This window comes from Cornus florida, unplaced genomic scaffold (assembly GCF_030987335.1).
Source record: "Cornus florida cultivar Cherokee Brave unplaced genomic scaffold, ASM3098733v1 CherokeeBrave_3.0.0_Hap2_Chr10, whole genome shotgun sequence".
In the NCBI taxonomy this organism is placed as follows: domain Eukaryota; kingdom Viridiplantae; phylum Streptophyta; class Magnoliopsida; order Cornales; family Cornaceae; genus Cornus; species Cornus florida.
In genome coordinates, this window is record NW_026775580.1 from 25,734,728 (window position 1) to 25,758,718 (window position 23,991).

The 23,991-nt window shown below is 34.4% G+C and overlaps 1 protein-coding gene across 1 annotated transcript; it reads left to right on the forward strand.

The window, feature by feature from the left end:
* Positions 1-19,625: 19,625 nt before the first annotated feature.
* On the forward strand, positions 19,626-23,751 carry LOC132276588 (26S proteasome regulatory subunit S10B homolog B-like). Its single transcript, XM_059778076.1, has 10 exons — positions 19,626-19,782; positions 20,215-20,334; positions 20,614-20,750; positions 20,927-21,088; positions 21,225-21,311; positions 21,408-21,494; positions 21,586-21,723; positions 22,952-23,143; positions 23,217-23,315; positions 23,452-23,751. The coding sequence occupies exons 1-10, from the start codon at positions 19,683-19,685 to the stop codon at positions 23,524-23,526; spliced, it is 1,197 nt and encodes a 398-aa protein (XP_059634059.1). The 5' UTR covers positions 19,626-19,682; the 3' UTR covers positions 23,527-23,751.
* Positions 23,752-23,991: the final 240 nt, after the last annotated feature.

A 23,991-nucleotide genomic window follows, 5' to 3' on the forward strand; every position in this document is an offset into this window, starting at 1 on the left:
TCAAGACCACTAGAATTAATTCATATGGACTTATTCGGTCCGGAGAGAATTGCTAGTCTTGGTGGAAAACTCTATGCATTTGTCATTGTGGATAACTTCTCTAGATTCACTTGGGTATTTTTCCTTACACATAAAAATGAGGTTCATACAATCTTTACTAAATTTTGTAAGAGAGTCGAAAACGAAAAAGAATGTAAGATTAAGTCTATTAGAAGTGATAGAGGTATAGAGTTCGACAACCAAGATGTGGAAAGATTTTGTGATGAAAATGGATACAATCATAATCTTTCGGTTCCTAGAACTCCTCAACAAAATGGATTTGTTGAAAGGAAAAATAGGTCTCTCCAAGAAATGGCTAGGATTATGTTAAATGAACATAATTCTCCTAGATCTCTATCGGCTGAAGCTGTTAGTACCTCATGCTATGTCATAAATAGAGTCATCATTAGAAAACTCCTTAATAAGACTCCTTATGATCTTTGGAACAAAAGGAAACCAAATATTGGATACTTTAAAGTCTTTGGGTGTAAATGCTTCGTGTTAAATGACAAAGATAATCTAGGAAAATTTGAACCTAAATCAGATGAAGGTATTTTCCTAGGATACTCTTCTCGTAGCAAAGCATTTAGAGTGTTTAACAAAAGAACACGAGTGGTTGTGGAATCAATACATGTTGTATTTGATGAATCACCATTATCCCCTCTTAGATGCTCATTGGATGAAAATGAAGATGTGTTTGAGATTGAAAAGAATGTTGAAAATCTTGATTTAAATGGTCCTTCTCATAAAGATCTCTCCAAAGATGTTCCAAAAGAAAGTCACTCTCATGAAGACACTCCTCCTAAGGCTTGGAAGCAAGTGCTTAATCATCCAATAAATCAAATTATCGGTGATCCATCTAAAGGTGTAAGAACTAGATCTCAAATGAGTAATATTTGCGATTATGTAGCTTTTGTTTCCCAACTTGAACCAAAAAATATTCATGAAGCCGAAAATGATGAATCTTGGCTTTTGGCCATGCAAGAAGAACTTAACCAATTCAAAAGAAATAAAGTTTGGCTTTTGGTTCCAAGGCCTAAAGACAAAACTATCATTGGCACAAAATGGGTATTTAGGAACAAAAAGGATGAATCGGGAATCATAGTAAGAAACAAGGCAAGGCTTGTTGCTCAAGGATATAATCAAGAAGAAGGAATTGATTATGAGGAATCCTTTGCCCCCGTAGCTAGACTTGAAGCTATAAGAATGCTCCTTGCTTTTGCATCCCATAAGAACTTCAAGTTATATCAAATGGATGTAAAAAGTGCTTTCTTAAATGGTAACATTGAAGAAGAAGTATATGTTGATCAACTACCGGGCTTTGAAAGCTATAATTACCCAAACCATGTTTTCAAATTATCAAAAGCCTTGTATGGTTTGAAACAAGCTCCAAGAGCTTGGTATGAAAGACTAAGTGGTTTTCTACTTGTTAATGGTTTTATTAGAGGTAAAATTGATAATACTCTTTTCATTAAAACCATCGATAACAACTTATTGGTCATTCAAATTTACGTTGATGATATTATCTTTGGATCAACCAATAGTGTGATATGTGAAAAGTTTGCTTCTAGTATGCAAAATGAATTCGAAATGAGCATGATGGGTGAACTTACTTTTTTCCTAGGATTGCAAATCAAATAAACACTTGATGACATTTTTGTTTGCCAATCTAAGTATGTTAAAGGTTTGCTAAAGAAATTTATCTTGGAGGAAGTCAAACATGCCAATACTCCAATGAGCTCATCTTTGAAACTTGATAAAGATGAAAAAGGCACTGATGTAGATATTAAAAAATACAGAGGTATGATTGGTAGTCTCTTATATCTAACCGCAAGTAGACCGGATATCATGTTTAGTGTATGTTTATGTGCTCGTTTTCAAGCTTGTCCTAAAGAATCTCATTTATGTGCCGTTAAACGAATCTTTCGCTATTTGAGCTATACCACATTCTTGGGACTTTGGTATCCTAGACATACATCATTTGACCTTATTGGTTACTCGGACGCTGATTTTGGTGGATGCAAAATTGATAGAAAAAGTACTAGTGGGACTTGTCACTTCATTGGACAATCATTAGTATCTTGGTCTTGCAAGAAACAAAATTCCATAGCTCTATCAACGGCGGAAGCCGAGTATATTGCAGCAGGTAGTTGTTGCGCTCAAACACTTTACATTAAACAACAACTAGAAGACTTTGGACTCTATTTTGATCACATTCCTATTATATGTGATAATACAAGTGCAATATGCATCTCTAAAAATCCTATTCAGCATTCAAGAACAAATCATATAGAAATTAGATACCATTTTCTTAGGGATCATGTTTCTAAGGGTGATATTGATCTTATATTTGTGACTACTGAAAAGCAATTAGCTGACATCTTCACAAAACCACTCTAAGAGGAGAGATTCTGTCTACTCAGAAGAGAAATTGGAATGATCACATAGCAGAATGTCATGCAGTGAAGTAGCAGCAGCAGAGCCTGCTCCAATCTAAATAAGAGCCACCTCTATAGAAAACAAGAGCCGGATCATCTCATTCAAGAGCCGCCTCTCCAACCTGCATCCAAGAAAATCACAAATCCGAACTCTCGGTATCTCTAGAGCTGGATCACCAAATTTCATGAGCCGGCTCCCTAAAACCTGCATCCAAGTCCTAACTCTCGGGATCTCTCCAAAAATCAAGAGCCGACTCCAAAAAGCTCTTGAGCCGGCTCCAATTTCCCATGAGCCGGCTCCAATCAGGTATATCTCTCTTAAATCCTCTCGGCAGTAGCATTTTAGGCATTATATTCACCAATTCCAGAGAGCATAAACCGTGAGAGCTCCTTCACCATGAGTATGAGTGCTTCAAATTTTAAGGTCTCAAAATGATTTCATCCATCATATAATATCAAGTGGCCTTTATTCTGCATCCTAATTCATTCTCCTCTCATTGTTGTGCAAGAATTTCCTCATCTCAGGTAAAAACTTCAACCTCATTTGTTCTCCTTTCTTCATTATTTCGTCTATCACATATATGTATTGATCCATGCTTTGATGTAATACTCCATGAATTGCTTTAAACTCATCTTAAATTGAATTTTGTTGCATGAATTCCTTTCATTTTTGAACAAAATTTTGGTTTAATCTCCTTTACATTACATGTTCAAACCCTAGAAATGTTATATTTTGATCCAAAATTTGGTCTTGCTTCATGAATCTAAGCATTTTCTTGTGGATTATGTTGAATTTCCCTCTTGGGTTTACATTTCCATAATATTTTACCAATTCCACATGAATTGTCATAATTGATTCAACATTTCTCAAGACTTAATTTTCTATCAAACCCTAGAAAATTAATACTTTCAGCAAATTTTTTTTGGGGGTTGCTTTGTGAATTCATTTCTTTTTAATTTTATTCCATTAAAATTCCATTTTAAGTCTACATTTCAAAATTCATTTTTCAAAATCCAACGACAATCGCATTGTTGCTCACAATTTTTTTTGGGTTTTCAAACATAGTTTATTTTATTGTTTTGTTCTCCAAATTGTCTAGATATGAAAAATTTTTGTTCAAAGTCTTTTGAAAATGCCTCCATATCTTTCAAAATTAATATAAGTTTAGTTTTTAAATTGTGACTTGTTTAGGTCCCTACTGAGTTTCCATGGCATCATCCTCCCGTAGAAGGAATCCTTCTCGTGGCAAAACTAGGATCACTCAATCTCATGACTCTATCCCAAATGAACAAACTCCTCCTCCAAGTCCAATTCAAATTTCTGCCACAAAGTTATATAGAACTCCTACTCACAAGAGGCTATATGAGAAAGAATTTCTTCATAGGAAAGTGGCCAAAGGAAAGGTTCTATCACACACAATTTGTGATGACCTCAACCTCAACACCTACAAACTCTTTAATGCTATTGGCCTTGGGTCATTTGTTGGGATGAAAAACAAGTATTATCCAAGACTTGTTCAGTTATTCTACACCCACCTTGAGAAAATGCCTGGTGTAGAGAAGTTACAATGCTATGTGGCTGGAGTGGAATTCGATCTTGATGTTAGAAGCATTTCCAAAATCTTTCATTTTATGGATGATGGTATTCAATTCTACTCTCCTCAAAAATGGTTCACTGGGAAAGATTTTGACAAACTAGCAGCCATTCGCCAAATGAGCTATGATTCCCGCACTACCAATATCAAAGAAGTCAAATCCAAACAATTGACTATGGAAGCTCGCTTGATCCACAAAATTAATGCATACTCCATTCTTCCTAAAACCGGCAGTCGCTCAAAAGTCTCTCGCATGGAAATCTTTCCGATTTGGTGTGCCTTAAATGGAAAAGATTTTGACTTGGCCTACATTATCTTTCATCACATGTTGGCATGCAAGAAAAAGAAAAAGACTCCACTCCACTATGCCATGATTCTCACTCACATTTTCATGGCTAACAAAAGTGAATCAGCCAAACTAGGCCCAAGAGATATCCTTGATGCTTTCAATCTAGACACAATGGGGCTAAAAAGGGATCCCGATGGTATGTGGTTTTATCCTAGGCAGAGAAGATTCGAAGAGGCTAGAGCTCGTGGAGAAGAGATTGAGGATGTTGATGATGGGGATGAGGAAGAACATGAAAGCAATGACAGTGCTGAAAATGAGGATGTTCCAGTTGCACATCGCTCAAATCATGATCTTTTATTGGAACTTCTAAATGTTTCTCGTCAAAATCAAGCCACTATTCAAGAACAACAAACCACTCTTGAACACCAACAACAACAACTTGACGAAGTGCTTATGACTGTCACTCATATTAGTGAAGACTTTGAAGCCTTTCGAAAAGGCCTTGAACCCCCTCCTCCTTCTACTTAGAACAATATCACCTCGCCTAAAAACTCTTTTTATGCACTCACTTGTTTTATCTGCTTTGAAGAAGCCTCTTTTAGCTATGTTTTTACTTATGTCGTTTTTCTTTTGAAGTCTTTATCATGATCTATGCTTTTGTCTAACATCTGCTAGTTATGTTCATATTTTCCTTATCTACTGTTTTGACTTCTGTCATCTATAAAATGACATATTTCCTATTTTATTGCCCTTTAAACTCTCATTCTCTAATAGTTCATGAATTGGCATGTATTTTCTCTTCCATAGAAGTAGACATTTTGAGATGACAAAGGGGGAGAAAGATCTTTTTGAGATGACAAAGGGGGAGAAAGATGTGTTATTATTCTATGTGTCTACTCTACTTTTTATATATATCTTGATTGATGCATATTGATAGGGGGGAGACTTATAAAAATATCTATAAAAAGTTAAATGAAATCAAGCATGATATGATACTTTAGATATGCTTATTGATAGGGGGAGCTCTCTTTCAAATACAACTCTACTTTGTCAATAAACACATCAATGTTTTGTCATCATCAAAAAGGGGGAGATTATTGGCCTAAGGATTTTTATCTAAAGGTCAAGCTTATTTTTTATGATTACAAACCATTAATGATGTTTATGTACTAATATTTTCATTGAGTTATATATAGTTCATATCTTATATGATGAGCTAGATGAGCCATTTCAAGCATTCAAGTACTTAAGCTATGGACTTAATGAAGCCTCAAAGATTGCAAGAAATCAAAGAAAGACTCAAACTTCAAAGATCAATCAAACAATTTCAAGGAAGAAAGCAAGTCTTCATCAAGCTCAAAAGATCATGGTCAGGGAATGGAGAAAAGGGTAGATAGGATGGTGAGAGCTTTAGATTTAAATGTTAAAGCATATTTGAATATCTTCTGAAGCTCAAGTTTTTAGGTTCATGCATATTTTCTCTAAAAATCAGTTTTTAGAAGGCCTAAAATCTTTCTATGAACTTTACTTATGCATGCTCTCATAATAGGAAGTGCCCAGAACAAGACTTGTTTCATTTTTAGTCTTACACAAGGATTGGAGCCGCCTCCCAAATATTGGAGCCTGCTCTTTGTAGCCAAATTGTGTGTCGTAGAATGCATTTTGTGAATTGGAGCCTCCTCCCAGTTATTGGAGCCGCCTCCCATTTATTAAAGCCTCCTCCAATTTTTTGAAGAGCCGGCTCTTCTAGATTATTTGAATCTTCAACGGCACTTTTTTGCATTTAAGACTTCCAACTACTTCTAACAGACATATTAAGCCTCGGTTGTCTATATAAAGAAGGCTCATTTTACTGAAGTAATACACCACTAAATAATACATTCAAGAGAGCATTCAAGAGCATTCAATAAGCCATTAAATTCTTCTCTGAGCTTTCACTTTCAACCATCACTACATTCTCTCATCCTAGAACTTGAGCTTCATTAATATTCTGATATTCTCTAGTTATGAGCTTACACTTGTATATCTATTGAGAGAGATTCTTGTATTTCATTTACAAACTTTGCTACAATCTTGTAAGGGTTGGTGTGACCCAAAAGAAGCCTAGGAGAAGGGTGTTCTCCTAGCAAGGAAAAAAAGCAAGGTCTTGCTTCAAATTTGAAGGTTTGCTCTCCACCATTAAGGAGAAGCTCTAGTGAATTTGGGAAGTCTCAAGGGGGATCTTGAGCCGAGGAGTAGGAGTTTCCGAACCTTGCTAAATCACCGAGTTCATTGTTTGCATTTTCCTATCTCTATCTCTTTTATACTTGTGCTATATATTGCTTAAATTTTTCAATTAATCATTGCATAATAGTTGTTGTAAAACAAATTTCATAAATTGCGAAAATTGGCCATTGACTCTATTCACCCCCCCCCCCCCCTCTAGAGTCAATTAGTGGTTAACACATGTCATTCGTTCGATAAGAACTAGTACCCAAACAAACCCTAGAGTAGCCAAGCTCCTCGCTTACTTAGATCATAACCCACACAGTTATCTACAACTTAGCAAGTACCCTACTGTACTAGTGACTATCCCATGTTCAACCACATCTGCATATATGCGTATGAATATATATATATATATATATATATATATATATATATATATATATATATGGTATCAAAGCCTAACTCTATTTAAAGGACTTTACCGTCTTAGAGTACAATAATGGCTAACAATGGTATACTCACACACTTAAAAGGACAATATAATGACAGATTTTCCAATCCATAGACTATCAAATTTGGCTTATCATAGTTAATAGACCAATCATTCCCATGAAAAAGGTAGAAAAGACAATGGTTCCTAAAGAAAAGAAAGAATAGAATTCAAATGACCATAGATTGATTCAATGCAATGTTAAAACTATAAATAATTTTTATTGTGCATTGAATAAAATGAGTTCAATAGAATTGTTAACTGTGAAATGGCAAAAGAAATTTGGAACTCACTTGAGTTATTCCATGTTAGTACTTGTAATGTTGCGGAGTCAAATTTATGCATGTTTATTAATGAATATGAATCTTATAGCATGAATGACAATGGTTCAAATAGTAAAATACGTTCTTATTCTACTAACATTACTAATCATTTGAATGCTCATGAAGGAACTTACTCATTCTCTTATAGTGAGGAAAAAGAAGCAATTCAAAAGAAGAATAAGGCTCTCCAAGCTTTTAGTAAAGAAGCAAGTGACATCAAAGTAATGGTTGAATATTGATGAGCACTAAATATTGCATATTCAAGCCCTTAAGCATGCGTATGTTAAAACCTTAAGTAGTACTTGTATCTAGTTTTAGACTAATTAGAGTTTGCTTTACGTTTGGAGGTACTTTCCCAAAAAGATGGTTAAAACCGGGATTTTATGATGAAAAGACTGATATCAAAGTTTACAGAGTCATTGCCAATCATCTGAAGCAAGCTTGGACTCAAAATGGTGATTTTGGAGAAGTTCAAGTGCCAAAGCTCGAGCACAAGTTCCACAGCTTGAGCACAAAGTCAACTGAAGCAAGAAAAACAACTAAGGCCAAAAGGGTTGAGCAAAGATCTTTCTAGTCGAATAGAGACTTAGGGTGCTCGAGCCTTTGCAAAAGGGCTCGAGCATAAACTGCCTCGAAATATGAAAAGACGCTTCGGAAGTTCCATGTTGCTAGACCTCAAGCAAAGACCAAAAAGCTCAAGCAGAATCCAAAAAGCTCTAGCAGAAGTCCCAAGGTTTAAGCACCCAAGCATAGTGATTGAGCACCATGAAGATGTTATCCCAAAATATTCTAAGTTTTGATGACAAAGACGCTTCAGAAAAGATTTGAAGAAATTTGGCTAAGTATAAAATTCCTACTCGAGCACATGCCAAAAAACTCGAGTCGAAGCTTTTTTGCTTGAGCCTTTGCTATTAAGTTAGACTTTAAAGTTGCAGGATTAATTCTAATTAAGTCTCATTTCATCCCAGATGGGCCCAGATGACCCCAGAAGACCTAAAGCCCATCTAATCTTTATTAAAAGTCAGTTGGTTCTATAAAAGGACGAATAAGGCCACAAAAAGCTCTCTCGTTTTAGTTTTCATTATTCTAGATCTAGTGGCAGCTTTTAGGGTTTTTAGTAGTTGTTCTGAGCATTGAAGGTGAAGATCCTCAGTAGAGAAGTGCAGTCCATGATTATGAAGACCACAACAACACAGATGGTATCTTGCATCGTTATGAGTAGCTAAATCTCTTCTTAGTGCATTGATATAACCCGAATCCAAATATTATAGTTTGATTGTTCTATACTTTGGGAATTTAACTTATTATGTATTTTGATTGAATGATTAATTATGAGCAATTGACTTAGATTAATTGGGTTTTAATGAAGTACATAGTTTTTGAATGATAAATACCTTGTCTTAGATTTAATTGTTCTTAAATTATATTCAATATATTCTTAGTGTATGAGATTGGCGGCTAAGGGATTCTCGAACAATAAGAATAAAGATCATGCAATGGTGTTCAAATGTTTTTTTGTGAATGAATGTTTTTGTAGTCTATGCTTAGGGAAGACGAATTAGACTACAACATTAGTTAGAAATAGGTAAATAATTAATTCGTGTTAACTGAAGATAGGTTATAGTTAATTGAAATTCATGAAACATCTTTTTTTAAATCTGAATTAAACGAATGTTATTAAGTTTAATTCCATATGATACATAATTTTTTAAATCCCAAGGTTGAATAGTTGACCATAGTATCAGGATCTTGGTGAAGTCAATCCCTAAGATATTCTTTCTCTGATCTTATTCCTTTATTTTAGTTTAAATTTATTCATGTTCATGACGCACAACAAATCAACCAATTTTTTCTCTCTGAATCAAGATAGTATTAATTGAACACTTGATATTCCATCATAGTCCATGTGGTTCGACCCTCTTTAAGTAGCCATATCCTTCAAAGGATTCATTTTATTGCGAGTGGTGTTTTATAATTGAAAATTCTACACACATCAAATATCATGAAGATATTGCTCTTTGTGTTATGGCCGACAAAGATAAGGTAAACTCTAGCCATGATTATTTTGATTTAGATATTTCCTATGATGAATTAGTTGATGCACATAATGCAATACATGATTTTTTTAAAGATCTATATAAAGTGGTAGAGAAAGAAATTTCTAAGAACATCATTCTTAAGAAAGAAAACATCTCTCTCTTAATTGAGCTCTCAAAAGTCAAAAATGAAAATAAGTCTTTCAAAAAGGAAAAGAAATGTGTACTATCTAAAGAGTCACCATCAATTGATCTTGTCCCTAAAAATGATTCTTTAAATAAAATCATTGATGATCAAAATGACACTTTAGCTAAATTCACAAAAGGAAAAGTAAACCTAGGTACTATGCTTGGTAAGCAAAAAGTTGTCTCTTTCAAAAATGTCATAGGATATGATCCTCATATTAAAGATGCATATTTAGTGAAAAAGAGAAAGTGATCAAATGATTCATTTGTCAAAAGTTCTTTTCATTACTCTAAATGCAATTATTGTAAAAAGTTGGGATACAAAATTTACAATTGTCCATTTAGAAAGAAGACAAGAATCAAGAAGATTTAGGTTCCAAAAGGAACTTTTGTGCCATTGCCTAACTCTTATGGACCCAAGAAAATTTGGGTGTCAAACGAACATTTCTTAAACTTGTCTTGTAGGCTTGCTTGATGTGATACCCCTCGATTCTAGAGCCACGGGTGATCAAGTCCAAGCACAGATCCGAGGGATACCAAACAATCAATATATAAACAAGTAGGAATAAAAAAAACTGAATTAAGAATAAAATAATAATGTGCTGAAAGAAAACTAAAATAAAAATCCTCAAACTTTAAATAATAAACTTAATATCATTTAAATCCTTCAAATCCGTACAACTTGGGAATCCATCTAGTGGACCCCTAATAATTCCAACCGGTAAAACGTTTACAAAATTAAAATCCGAAACTAAAATAAGAAAGAAAATCCTATGTAGTCGGAAGAGTGAGTGTCTGTATCTGCATCAACACGATAAGCTCTAAGCCTGGTACTGATGAACACCTGAAAAATAAGAGTGGGTCAGGCCCACATGCAAGTTCCATCCTACTACAATCCGTACATAAACCCGATACGCAAATACATCCTAGATAGCTCGGCAATATCTATAATAGTCCATATATATATATATATATACACACACTATAGGATGCTCACTAGCCTATAACATAGTTCAGCCTGGGTAGAAGGTGACATATAAAACACGCTTTTCAACGGCCAAGTACCTAGACCTACCAGGGAACATCAGCTATATCTAGCTACTCAACCTTTGCGATATACGCACCCTAACCGTGATCAGGAGACTCAAGCTCGTATCACGGTACCATAAGTATATATATAAATTTCTTCCTAATATAGAAAAGTAAAGCAAACATCCGTTATGTCGTTCAACCGTTTTAGTTGACAGGACATGCATCCATGTAGGATTTAACTGTTTTAGTTAATCCATTCCGTATGTATGAAGGGGTAGGACTTAACTTTTTGATCTAATCCATCCCTGGTATGTCACCATCCCATACCGGTACATATAATGCAAATGATCCACAAGTGATGCACATTCATTAGAACATCAAATATATCCAGAAACCAGCATAATAGAAAACAGATATTATTAAGATCCCATCATGCATCCAGTATATAATTATAATCATAAATCCTCCAAATAAATTGTTAAAATAATGACAAACAATTTATATTATCCACATCCGTACAATTGATAAAATAGAGATCAAACAGTTCATTAACTAATATCCATAGCATGGTATAATGATTATCAGAATTATAAACTGAGTATATTATGCTAGAAATCCCAAACCATCCTCTCATACTAGTTCATTTAAATTATTACAACAGAGACTAGTAATGAAATCCTCATCAATCCCTGACGGCATCAATCCCTGACGGCATGAAAGTTAACATTTATATCACATGACGTCCTTTTAACCCTCCATCTTAAAACCTAGGCCTGATATCATATGACACTGAGAAGTCTCACTGCACATTGTATAAAACCCCAACGGTACTTTATACTCACTCATGTAAACTAGTTAAAACAAACCAGCAAATAAAATCTCCTCCACTCCTGTCAGTACACAGCCATGTATTTAAATTACACGCTGTCCACAACCACAACCTAATCAACCCTCTTGGACTTAAATATATCTTAGAAATCATTGACATAGAGTCTTAAAAATACCTGTTATCTCAGTCCATTGAATTTGCTAAAACAACTAGCAATTCAGTCATCTTTCCTTTCCTCCGGATAACATGCACACTAATATGTTCATGTTTCCTGATACTCTTAAGATTAACACCCTAGCATAAACCAACTTTCTTAAGGTTTTAATAGGTTAATTTTTAAGTATTTAGAACCCCCTTTACTTTCCAGAAACTCCGTTTAAAGCCCTAAGGTCAAAAAAATACCGAAAATACCCCCGAAGGGGTATCTGTTCAAGGGAGCCGGCTCCCCCCCCCCCCCCCCATGGGAGCCGGCTCTTTATCTTCTAGAGCTGGCTCTCCCTCATGGAGAGCCGGCTCTACCTGCTTGGGAGCCGACTCCCTCACTAAGGGAGCCGGCTCTCTCTCCCTGAGAGCCTGCTCCTTCGTCTCTACCCTTCGTCTTCGCTTCCAGCGCCATTCCAGCCATCCGTCCCACCTTTGATACAGATTTTTAAACTTCCTAGAGTTCAATTTACATCCACACAGTCCTAGAACCTCCTCACATCCCCTTAGGATTTGATTTATAGAAGCTTAAATCCTAGTCGCAACAGTTGAAGCAAAGAACAATTTTAGAAACACAAAACGTAAAAACAGATTTCGGCTTGGTTCATTATGCATAAATATTCATTTTAAAGTTTAATTACATTCCTAAGGTTCCATCTAAGTTCCTAAAGTCCTAGAAACTCTTCACCTTCCACTATGAATTAATTTACAAAAGTCTCAACTCATAAACAAACACAGTATGCAGGAAACCGATTCCAGTTCTTTAAACACAACAAGTTACAGTCTGTTACACATGCATCAACCATTAGTTTTAAAGTTGAATTAACCCTGGAGACTATAAAGAATGCACATAACACAAGTTTACTGGAAAAATATAGTCTAAAACTTGCCTTTAGGTTTCGATTTGAAACCTTTCAACCTCCGTCTACAAATTCTGGCAAACCCAAGACCTTCCCTTCCTCCTCTGGTCACTGCCTTTTACCTCTGTTACTTATTGGCTCAAACCACGAGCAATTCCCTTACTTCATCTCTCAAAACCCCCTCTCTGTTTATTCTCAAAACAATTCCAGACCCTCTGTTTTCCCCTCTCCAAATATAACGTGAATAGGGTTTTCTCAAAACCCTTGCAGACATATATTGTTCTATATATATAGGCTCTATCAAAACCCTAATCCTAATTCAACGACTCATTATGTCGGCTACCACTTATATATATATAAATTATACCCTAACTTAAATATCACCTAAACCTGGTATTAAACAAGTGCCCAAAACAATCACGTTCATAATAATTATATCTGTATTAAATAACCAACTAATTAATTATACTTAAAACAAATACAGGAAAATAAATAAATAAATATAAAATAAATCACTCAAAACACATACAAAATTTCAAGTCAATAAATAATTAAATGCACAAAAAACAAATAATCAATTAATTAATTAAAATGCACATAAAATCAAATTTAAATTCCCATTTTATCCCTTTTGAAAACTAGGGGTATTACACTTGATGGCATATTCTTCAAGGATTGTAAAGGAAACATTACTTGAGAACTACCCCATGGGTGTGGTAATTGGTAAACTTTATAGATTTGTTTTATGTTATGAATTGTTTCACCATTCACTTCCTTGGTATATTTATAATCTTTAAAAGGCTAATTCAAATATATCTTCAAGTCTTAAATCATTTTATATGAAAAGTACTTAACACCTCACTCAATTTCTATTCATTTTATATTGATTCATTAAGTTGTATGTAACCATAAGCATAGTTATTCCTTGAATTAACAAATGCACTAACATGCTAGATCCACTAAAATTGCTAATTTAATATGAAACATGTTGATTAAAGAAAGTATCATATTTGTACCATGTATTGAATTGAGCTTCCAAGAGGAACCCAAACAATGTGTGCTAACTTACAAGGACCCTAAAAGTATTGGGTACCAAAGAATGCCACTTGAGTATAATTTGTAGGTTAAAGACCTCTTCACTCAAGAACAAGTGGATTCTCAAAGGTTGATGCTTCAAGCACATAAGGAGAAATCAAACTAAGATTTCTTCTATTTTACAAAAGGATGAAGGATGCACTACATTTAGAAACCGTGCCAAAGCGAATGGAATTATTTGCTTCGGTAAATATCCCTTTCTTCATCGCAAATGTGTTTTTAGTTAATAAGCTTAAATGTGACTTAATTGTGCCATGTGATAAGGACTATATTATCATTTTTATATCTAGTCATGGCATAATTAATGTGGATGGTGACCTTGACATGAATGCTACTTGTTGCTAAAAATGTCTAAGGTATAGATTTTGATAATCTATATGAAAGTAGTTTGTTAAGACACATTGTTGATCCTTAAAGCTACTTCATTTAAAGTTATTCAAATCTATTGAAGTAGCATGTCTTGGATTATGTGACTTGAACATGCTAGCATGAATTTATTGTCAACCAAGACTAAATTTGTGAAAGATATTTGCAATTGCATATTATTAAAGAAAGTCACTCAAAGATGTTAAAAGTTACTTCATTTGGATTTATTTTAATTAAATAACTATATCTATAAAGTCATTTATGTGCCTTTATGATTTTAAATATTTCATTTACATTCTTATGGGTCATTATTGGTAACTAAGTTAGAATATATTCCCAATAGTTCAACAAAGAAAAATGACTTGAATATATGTCTTTGTGCACATGTTACTTTGATTAAAGTAATAAGAATGCTATATGCTTTTGCATGAAATGATTTTTATCAAATGCTTGACTTATTGAATTCATATCTAAAAAATCTATTAAGGAAAAATCACCCAAATTTGAAATGTATAAATTTTGAACTAGATGTTTAAAATTATCTATTTCCTTATTCACTTAAAAACAAGCTCCTAGAACTCATTTTGAAAGGATTAAGTGATTTTCTCATGAGTGATGGTTTTTGACATAATTGGTATTTATGTATCTCATCATTTTTAAAACTATTAATGACATTATGTTGATTGCACTTATATGGATGATATTGTCTTTAAATCAACATTTATGCTTTGTACAAAGAAGTTTACCTCAAGCATGTAAAATAAATTGAAATTAGCATGATAAGTAAACTTGATTTCTTATAAGGAGTGAAACTCATTTAGTGTCATGAAAATTAAAATTCATATATTTATTTGACACTTTAATATTGGGATTATGACTTTTAAAGAGCATTTTTTGTTCTAGCTTATATGACAAATGTGATCTCACAAGTGTTTTATTATTTGATGCATCTATTTTTTAGCACTTTATAACTTTATGTGATGTTTCTACATCACTTCTTAAAGAATATGTCTAAAAGAGATATTAAGTTCATCCACATGAAGAATCATGTAGCCGATCTCTCACAACATCTCTTAAAGAAAATATTTTGGTATCAAGGCCTTTATCTTTATATCATTGTTTTTGCAATCTAGAACTCCATGAGATGCATTTACATCACCTCTTAAGAAATATTGAGCTCATCCACATGGAAAATCATGTAGCCAAATATCTCTAATCGTATATATTCAGGTAAATATACTTTTGCATGATTAGGAATTCATTGCATATGACTAGAAGTAGTGTCACTACTTGTATATGCTTTATACTTTTTATGCCATGTATGATTTTTATCATTCAACCATATGCTTGTGAAAGAATATATTTTGGTATCATTGCCCCATCCTATATATCATTGTGTTAATGTGTATCCAATGAATGATATATGATGCAAATAGAAGCATATTCAGGTGGGGAGATTATTGATAATCTCTTATTACATGCTAAGTCCAATTAACTTATTTTGGAAATTGTCAAGTATGCTACAAAATGACTTGTTGGTCATTATATTCATACTCATGAGCTTTCATGATTTTGATGATTTTTCCTTCCTTCTTGAAAATATCAAATGGGAAATTTATTTTAAGATTGAAGTACACTTAAATTCCTAAATTTGCCTCTACAAAGGTTGTTTGCCTTTTGGCATATTCTAGTCCATGCTTCATTTTTTTTTTTATTATTATTATTATTATTTTTTACTATATATACTTTTTGCCTATTTGAGTTTATGTTTCATCTTTGGTTTATGTTTTATGTATACTTTTGTATATGCTATGAACCTTAATGATGTCTTACACTCATGCTATCAATAAAATTGGCTTAGTTCTTATGATATAATTGCTTACATATTTCATTCTAAATCATATTATAGTCATTAATACTATTATTTCCAATTCTTGATTGCCATTATTTCACTATGCTAAATGATAAATGCCCAATGAAGTTGTCTAAGCCTCCCACATTTTTAAGATGACGAAAAGGGAGAAATATGTGTGATGTGATTCGCTATGTATGATCTTAAATGTATGTAAATGTCTAAAATGAATGTAGAATGTACAAGCATCTTATCTTATGACATTATGTTCATTGAATGCACTTTGATAGGGGGAGCATTTTTCAAATGCTACTCCATTTATTTATGAATACATCAATGTTTTGTCATCATCAAAAAAGGGGAGATTGTTGACCTTAAGGATTCCATCCAAAGACAATTTAGAGGTTTTGATGATAACAAACCATTAATGGTGTTTAAGGACTAATGTTCACATTGAGTGTTACATTCAAAGAAGAACCTCAATGAAGATCATAAAGACCATTCCAAGTATTCCATTACTCAAGATCACATCTATGGAAAGCAAAGAAGACAAAGGAACATGAAGTTGCAAGGAAATATAGCTTGAACTACAATGAGCAAGAAAACAAATCAAAGGAAGGAAGAAATCAAGAACACCTCAAAACCTAAAGATCATGGACAAAGCTTGAATACATGGGTAGATAAGATGGTGAATGTTTAGGATTCAATGTCAAAGTATTTATAAATCTATTTGAAACTCATCTCTATAGGACCATGCATATCATATCATCATTCATATGCTCCTATATCCATTAGAAATAGACTATGCACTTCATTCACATATAATTGACATATGGAGTCTTTGTTAAAGAATGAGTTAGTTCAAGCTTACTTAAGCTTTTAAAGAACTCATCACTTGTGCTAGAATAACTAGGACCATGCACATCAACCACATGATTCATATTGGTCAACTATTAAGGCATATGAAGCCTTCATTATCATGAGTTGGTAATGGACATTAGGACCCTTGGACGTGCCTCATGAAAAACTATATTTTTGGCTAAGTGTGAAAAATGGATTTTTGAAATAAACATATTTTGAAAATAATTTTTTTCGGTAATTACTCCTTTTTTTTCGATAATTACTCCTTACACTTCAATTAGCCTAAACTAATTTTATTAGGATTTATGACCAAGTCTACATTAGTCTACATAAGGATTTATTTGTATCAAAACTGTCGGAAATCCAAATTTGTACTAAAACTGAATTTCTACATTTTGATTTAGTTGGATTTCACTTTCTTATATTTTTTATTGAATCCAAATAGGGGATACTTTCTTATTTACTTCTTAGAACAAAATTCTAAAGTAGCAGTTTTTCTGAAAAAGTTCATTTCGGCAGACCGAAATGAAATAAGCAAAAGGTATCATTACATCCAAAACACCACCACCACCACCACTACCACCATCGTCCCACAACTAGGAGCTCAACCACCCCCAAATTAGGCCTTATCCCCTTTCTTACACACACACACCCCACCACCCCACACCCCCCAAATTAGGCCTTATCCCCTTTCTTACACACACACCCCACCACCCCATCACACCCACAACCAAATTCAACCCACCACCACCATCCACAACCAAGGTCAGGGATGGACTCCTCGGATTCAAACGTCCGGTCCATCGCAAAGGCAGTGGCTCCGAGGAATTCTTTCTGAGCGTGGAGTCTTGCGAGAGATCGAGACCGCCCCAAACCCTCATCTTGATTGGCGACTAATTCAGAATCCATGCCTTGGGATTTAACAAGTGACTCATCTTTAAATGTTTCTTCAAGACCTTCCCTGAGCTTATACTCTTGCAATTTTATGAGAACTGATGAGTTTCTCTTGTTGTCCTTTGTTGAATGTTCAGAGATATCCTTTTTTCTGCTCTTTTTGTCCATGATCAGAGCAGCACGGAGAGATATTAGCTTCCATAGCGAAAGATGCATCAAAGCTTATAATAGATTTGAGAGGAATACCAGAATGAATGACTAGCTCAACAAGATCAAAGAAACCCTAGATCAACTGAAACAACAAAATTGGAGTTCAAAAATATGAAGGTCAAAAGGTAAAGTAGACACAAATATTAGGGTTCAGTTTGAGAAATCCAGTGAATCAGTGGACCATTTCTAAAGGGAGGGAGGGCAAAAAAATTATATATTTAAGCTAATAAAAATTGAAAACCCATAAAGATTCAAATGATTCCTGAAATTTTAAACCCTAGATCCACAACATTAACATGAAATTGGAAGAAAACCAATCCCCAAAATCCAAAACCCAGATCCCAAAAAATGGCAAAGAACAAACTACAGAAGACACTTACATCAAATGTAGTAGATGAATGTCTCCAGTGAGCAACAAGACATAGAGTTGAACAAAGCCCTTGACTTCGGCCCAAAAATTGACTTCGGCCTAAAAATTGACTTTGGCAAACCCATTTCACCCACAACCCGACTTCGGCGAACCCTTTTCATCCACGACCTTCACCGCCACCACCCGACCACCGCATCTTCACCCACGACCTTTGCTGCCACCACCCTACCATCGCATTTTCACTCACAACCTTCGCCACCCGAGAATCTGTGTTTGGTAGAAATAGGATTGAAAAGAGAAAGATAAGGAGAGAATAGTTTGGTCATTTTATGAGAAAATTAAAATATATCTTAGGGCATATTAGACATTTCATGTCAATTAAGGTTGTATTTAGTAGGGGTGAACAAATAATTCGTCAATCCGGTCCAAACCAATCCGATCCGTGTGGTTTGGTTCGGTTTTCAGATCTCATGGTTCGGTGATGGTTTAGAAAAATAGTAATCCGCTATTCGCGGTTCGGTTAACGGATTGAGCCCTGAAAATATTAATCTGAACCGATCCGAACCGTTGCCCAAATAATATATTAATATATTATATATATAACACTATATATATACAATATACAATATTGAATGTACTTACTGTATTTCTATTTCTTTTATTCATTATTATATTTGGATAATTTATATTACCTATTATTAAGTATATAATTTACATATCTATTGCTATTATTTGATATATGATTTACAAATTTTATTACTATTACTGTTAGCATGTTACCTAGTATATGATTTACAAATCTATTTTATTTTTCTAGTTTTAATTACTAGTTTTTAATTACTAATTTGAGATTTTAATGGGCCATAAAATCTAATTATATTGGGTTATTTGAAAAGCCCAATCCGCCCAAACCGATTCGATCCGATCCGTTATTTCACGGATTGGTTTGGTTCGGATTGAAGGTCCTCACGGATCGGTTCGGTTTCAAATTTCTCCAATCCGTGAGGATCGGTTTGGATTGAACTTTATCCCAAATTGAACCAATCCGATCCGTGATCACCTTTAGTATTTGACTTATTTTTTATAAAATGGAGTGTCATTATTCAAGTTTACAAATTTAAAAAGTGTCATTATCTAAAAATAGTTTAAATTATATTTATTTAAGGCAAAAGTAAAAGGTGTGAGTTCACCCAAATTTTTTAAAAAGTAACTCACCCGTGCTATCATTTGTCCTTTCTTTCCTATTTTTCATCCATTCCACTTCCTTCCCAGGATACATTCCACTTCCTTCCCAAGATAGCATATATGTCCCGTGATCATCAGACTAGGGCCACTTAAAATTTCACACGTCTCGGGGCCACACCACATCATCTTTTCCTTTTGAGAATAGAAAAAGGGTAGTTGGGTAATTAGGATCTCCACCAAAGAGAGTCTCTATATATTTCTTGCTCTGTACTTCACCCTTTCGGTCCAGTGTCTTCTGATTTCTTACCTCTCGAATTGCGGCGATGAGCGACGGAGAAGAAGCAACTCGACGCCGCACTGCGGTGGCGGAGTACCGGAAAAAGCTTCTACAGCACAAAGAACACGAATCTAGAGTGCGTTCAGGTTCGTCCCACTGAGCCCAATTCCTAACCCTAATTCGATACAAGAGGTTCTTTAATGTATTTTATCGATCTGTTCATGCCAATACGTATATATATATATATATATATTTGATTAACTTCTCGAAATTTTAATGATTTGACAGTATATCTTCTATTCACTATGAAACTGCCTTATTTTACTGAAAATCTTGTAGAAACTTGTTCTATATCTCCCATCAAAGCGTTAAAAAGTGGTCAAGAAGTGATTATTGCAAATATTCCCAAAATTTGATCAATTTTGGGTAGCTTAGTGGTTGTATGAAAGTTTCTTGTTCTGTCACTTTTTTCTAGGGCTATTTAAATTATTTTTTGATAGACTGTACATTGACATTTGATAATTGTGTTGGTGGTTTTAAGTTTGATGTAATGTGAGTGGGAATTATGAAAATTGCAGTGAGAGAGAATTTGAGAGCTTCCAAAAAAGAATTTAATAAGACAGAAGATGATTTGAAGTCTCTTCAGAGCGTTGGCCAGATAATTGGAGAAGTTCTTAGGTCTCTCGACAATGAACGATGTAACTACTCTTCTCTTTAGTTGTGTTTTGTTTTTTTAATTATCTCTTTCCTCTAGTACTTGTTTATCATTTCTATATATATATATATATATATATATATATATATATATATATTTGACTCAATATGAGATCTGGAGGATTAAACTATTCAATTTGATCATTCATGAAGTTCTTTAAATATGTAGACAAGTAGACGTTATTTTGTCCTGGGAAAATACTTCCGAACCCCTTTAACACGTTGATGCCCTTGATGGTTTGGATGTATGTTTGGTATGTTAGTGATTGTTAAAGCAAGCAGTGGCCCAAGATATGTCGTTGGCTGCCGTAGTAAAGTGGACAAGGAAAAACTGACTTCTGGAACGCGAGTAGTACTTGATATGACAACACTCACAATCATGCGGGCTCTTCCACGTGAAGTAAGTTTTTGTGATTCTTGTTCTTAGTGCAATCAAAGAGGAAAATTAGTAATTGGCGGCAATGTCTATAGGCTTATTGTTTATTTTCTATTTCAACCATTTGATTGGTAATAGTAATGAGAATTTGTTATCATTTAATGAATTTTTTTAACTTTGTGGGATTATTTGTTTGACAGGTTGATCCAGTTGTTTATAACATGCTTCATGAAGATCCAGGTAACATCAGCTACTCTGCCGTGGGAGGTTTATCGGATCAAATCCGAGAACTTAGAGAATCTATTGAACTACCTCTCATGAATCCTGAGCTCTTCGTTAGAGTTGGGATCAAACCTCCGAAGGTGATTCATGCTTACCTTTTTTTATTCTTTATATACGGTTTATAGGCTGAACTAATTAACTTTAGCCCTTCCCATTGTGGGAGAATATATGGATCAATTCTGATTCAGAAGACGTCTGGAATATTGATTGTTACAGGGTGTTCTTCTTTATGGGCCTCCTGGCACTGGCAAGACATTGTTAGCTAGAGCTATTGCCAGTAATATAGATGCCAACTTTTTAAAGGTTAGAATGTATTCTATGTTTTCTTTTGTATTCTTCCTTATATGGATTACTTTCCTAAAAATTTAGAACGTTGCATCTTTCTCTCATCTTTTGTAGGTTGTTTCAAGTGCCATAATTGATAAGTACATCGGTGAAAGTGCAAGGTTGATAAGGGAAATGTTTGGATATGCACGTGATCACCAAGTAAGAGCTTGGATTCTGCATAATGTGTATTTCTTTGTGATATATCTTATCAAAAGGAAGTAATTCTGATGGTTTGATTCTGTTTGTCAAGCCCTGCATAATCTTTATGGACGAGATTGATGCAATTGGTGGACGCCGTTTCAGTGAAGGAACAAGTGCTGACCGTGAAATTCAAAGAACACTGATGGAGTTACTTAATCAGCTTGATGGTTTTGATCAGCTTGGGAAGGTATTTTTTGGCTCATGTCTGTCACTGTATGTTTGTTGAAAATTTAGGAATAGAAAAATTGTAAAAACACTTTGATAAATATTTTGTCCTTAAGGGCTAGCTCCTACACCAAATCTCTAGGGAGGGGTGGCATATCTTCATTCTACCATCCACACATATCTCCAACCTTTACAACTAATGAAATTTAAACTTTTTTCCTTGGCAAATTTTATTGGAAAAGAGAAACTTCAATGATGGAGCTTGCAATTGAAGGTTCCATCATGTAATTCATATGTGACCTTAACATGGACTCGAAACTCTGCAGACAGAGTGATGGAGATCAAGATAGGAGTTTAGGAGCCAAGTCCACTTGCCAAGGGTGATCCACACCTATGCTAGGCGAAGGCGCAAGAAATAGATTTTAGGGTTTTTTTTTTCAAAATTTAGTAATTACATATTAATTTCACATTTGGCATTCCCTTGGAAAGATCTATGGTTTAATAATTAGGGTTTTCTTTATTTTAGGGGTTGTCCATTTTGAGTAGGTCTTTATTTTTAGGGTTGCTGTGTTTTGCGTAGAGTTTTGCCTATGACGGCTATGATGTAATAGGGCTATGCAATTTTTGGATTAGTGAATAATATTGTGGTTTTAGAATATTCTCTCCTGTTTTTTTCTCCCTCTATATTTTCTTGCTTTCTCTTCCCTTCAGTTTGTGACTTTGTGTAGCCTTTCTCTTTGTTTATTTTCTCATCCCTTCATCTAATTCTCCCTTTTTTTCTTCTAGCCTCATTTCATCTTTTTATTCTCATCTCCTTTCTTTTTGGTCTTGCATCAGTTTTGTATCAGAGCAATCTTGTCCGACATCACAGAGTATTCAGATGGTAGTTTAAGGCCATTATTAATTGCAATCTATAGAAACCGTGCAGGAAATCTCTCTTTCTATGTCCCAACTCCCATGCGCTTGACTGTTTGTTTTCTTATATAAATATATATCTATGCTTGAGTGGACGGATGTATTGTTCCTTTGATGGGAATAAGCCATGGGAATCAGTCTTGTTTATCCATTCCAATGTTAGCTGTGAACATTAAAGATTTTTCACATTCTAGGGGCAAAATATGCATTTTGTTCTTGTCAATCTCGTGTATTCATCGTGATTGCTGAATGTGGGCTTTTTTCCTAGTTTCATTTTTCATACACAAGCTTTCTTTCCTAATTGGAAAACGGAAATATTTGAATTTGTGCTACAGGTAAAAATGATTATGGCAACAAATCGACCTGATGTGCTTGACCCTGCACTTCTTCGTCCTGGGCGTCTTGACAGAAAGATTGAGATTCCGTTGCCAAATGAGCAATCAAGAATGGAAATTCTTAAGATCCATGCTGCTGGAATTGCCAAGCATGGTGAGATTGACTATGAAGCTGTTGTAAAGCTTGCTGAGGTGAGTCAGAACAATTCAAATGTTCACTCTAATGCCAGATGTAAAATATAATTTGTTTCTGCAATTGTTTCAGGGCTTTAATGGAGCTGATCTTCGTAACGTGTGCACGGAGGCTGGAATGTCGGCAATCCGTGCAGAACGAGATTATGTTATCCATGAAGATTTTATGAAGGTAAGGCCTTTATTTATGTCTTTGTACTATATTTGTTGGCCACCCTTGGCAATTAATAAGGAACAGAAAACTATTGGTGTCATTTAACACTAATGGATGTTTGATGTGCTCATCATTTCTTCTTGTAATTTTCTAGGCTGTTCGAAAACTGAACGAGGCAAAGAAGCTGGAATCAACTTCGCATTACAACACGGATTTTGGAAAAGACTAAAAATATATGTTATTCTCTTGTAAGAGCCATGGATGTTTGGGCAGTGCAGTTTCTTTACTTCCAGTCACTCTGGGTTTTTGTTGCCACATACTTGCGCTGGCTGGACCTTTGAGAACATTGTACACTTCAAAACAGTAGTCCTGTCTGTCAGTTTATTTATTATGATTTGTAGTAAGCTGAGAATTTGAAGAAAATGAAGAAAAATATTTGTTGGGTTGGCAGGAATTTTTGTTGTTTATTTATACGTTTTGGAAAGAAAAAAAAAAAAAAAAAATTAAATGTTTTGACTTTGATTCAGGTATTTTTCACAAAACTTAGGCCATTCCATTGTGCTTTTGTAACAGGTTTGGTATTTTGTGCTTTTTGTAGCTTCAAAACGGCTCTATATATATTAATTAAGTCTTTTAGAATCGAAACAATTTATTGGAAGTTTTGTTTTGTATTTTTGTTTTTTTGTCTTCCTAA

Excerpts from the sequence above, each read along its gene's own strand:
- LOC132276588 (XM_059778076.1), top strand. The coding sequence starts at position 19,683 with ATGAGCGACGGAGAAGAAGCAACTCGACGCCGCACTGCGGTGGCGGAG. Across the intron at positions 20,751-20,926 it reads TGCGGGCTCTTCCACGTGAA|GTTGATCCAGTTGTTTATAA; the intron begins GTAAGTTTTTGT and ends TTTGTTTGACAG. Across the intron at positions 21,312-21,407 it reads TAGATGCCAACTTTTTAAAG|GTTGTTTCAAGTGCCATAAT; the intron begins GTTAGAATGTAT and ends CATCTTTTGTAG.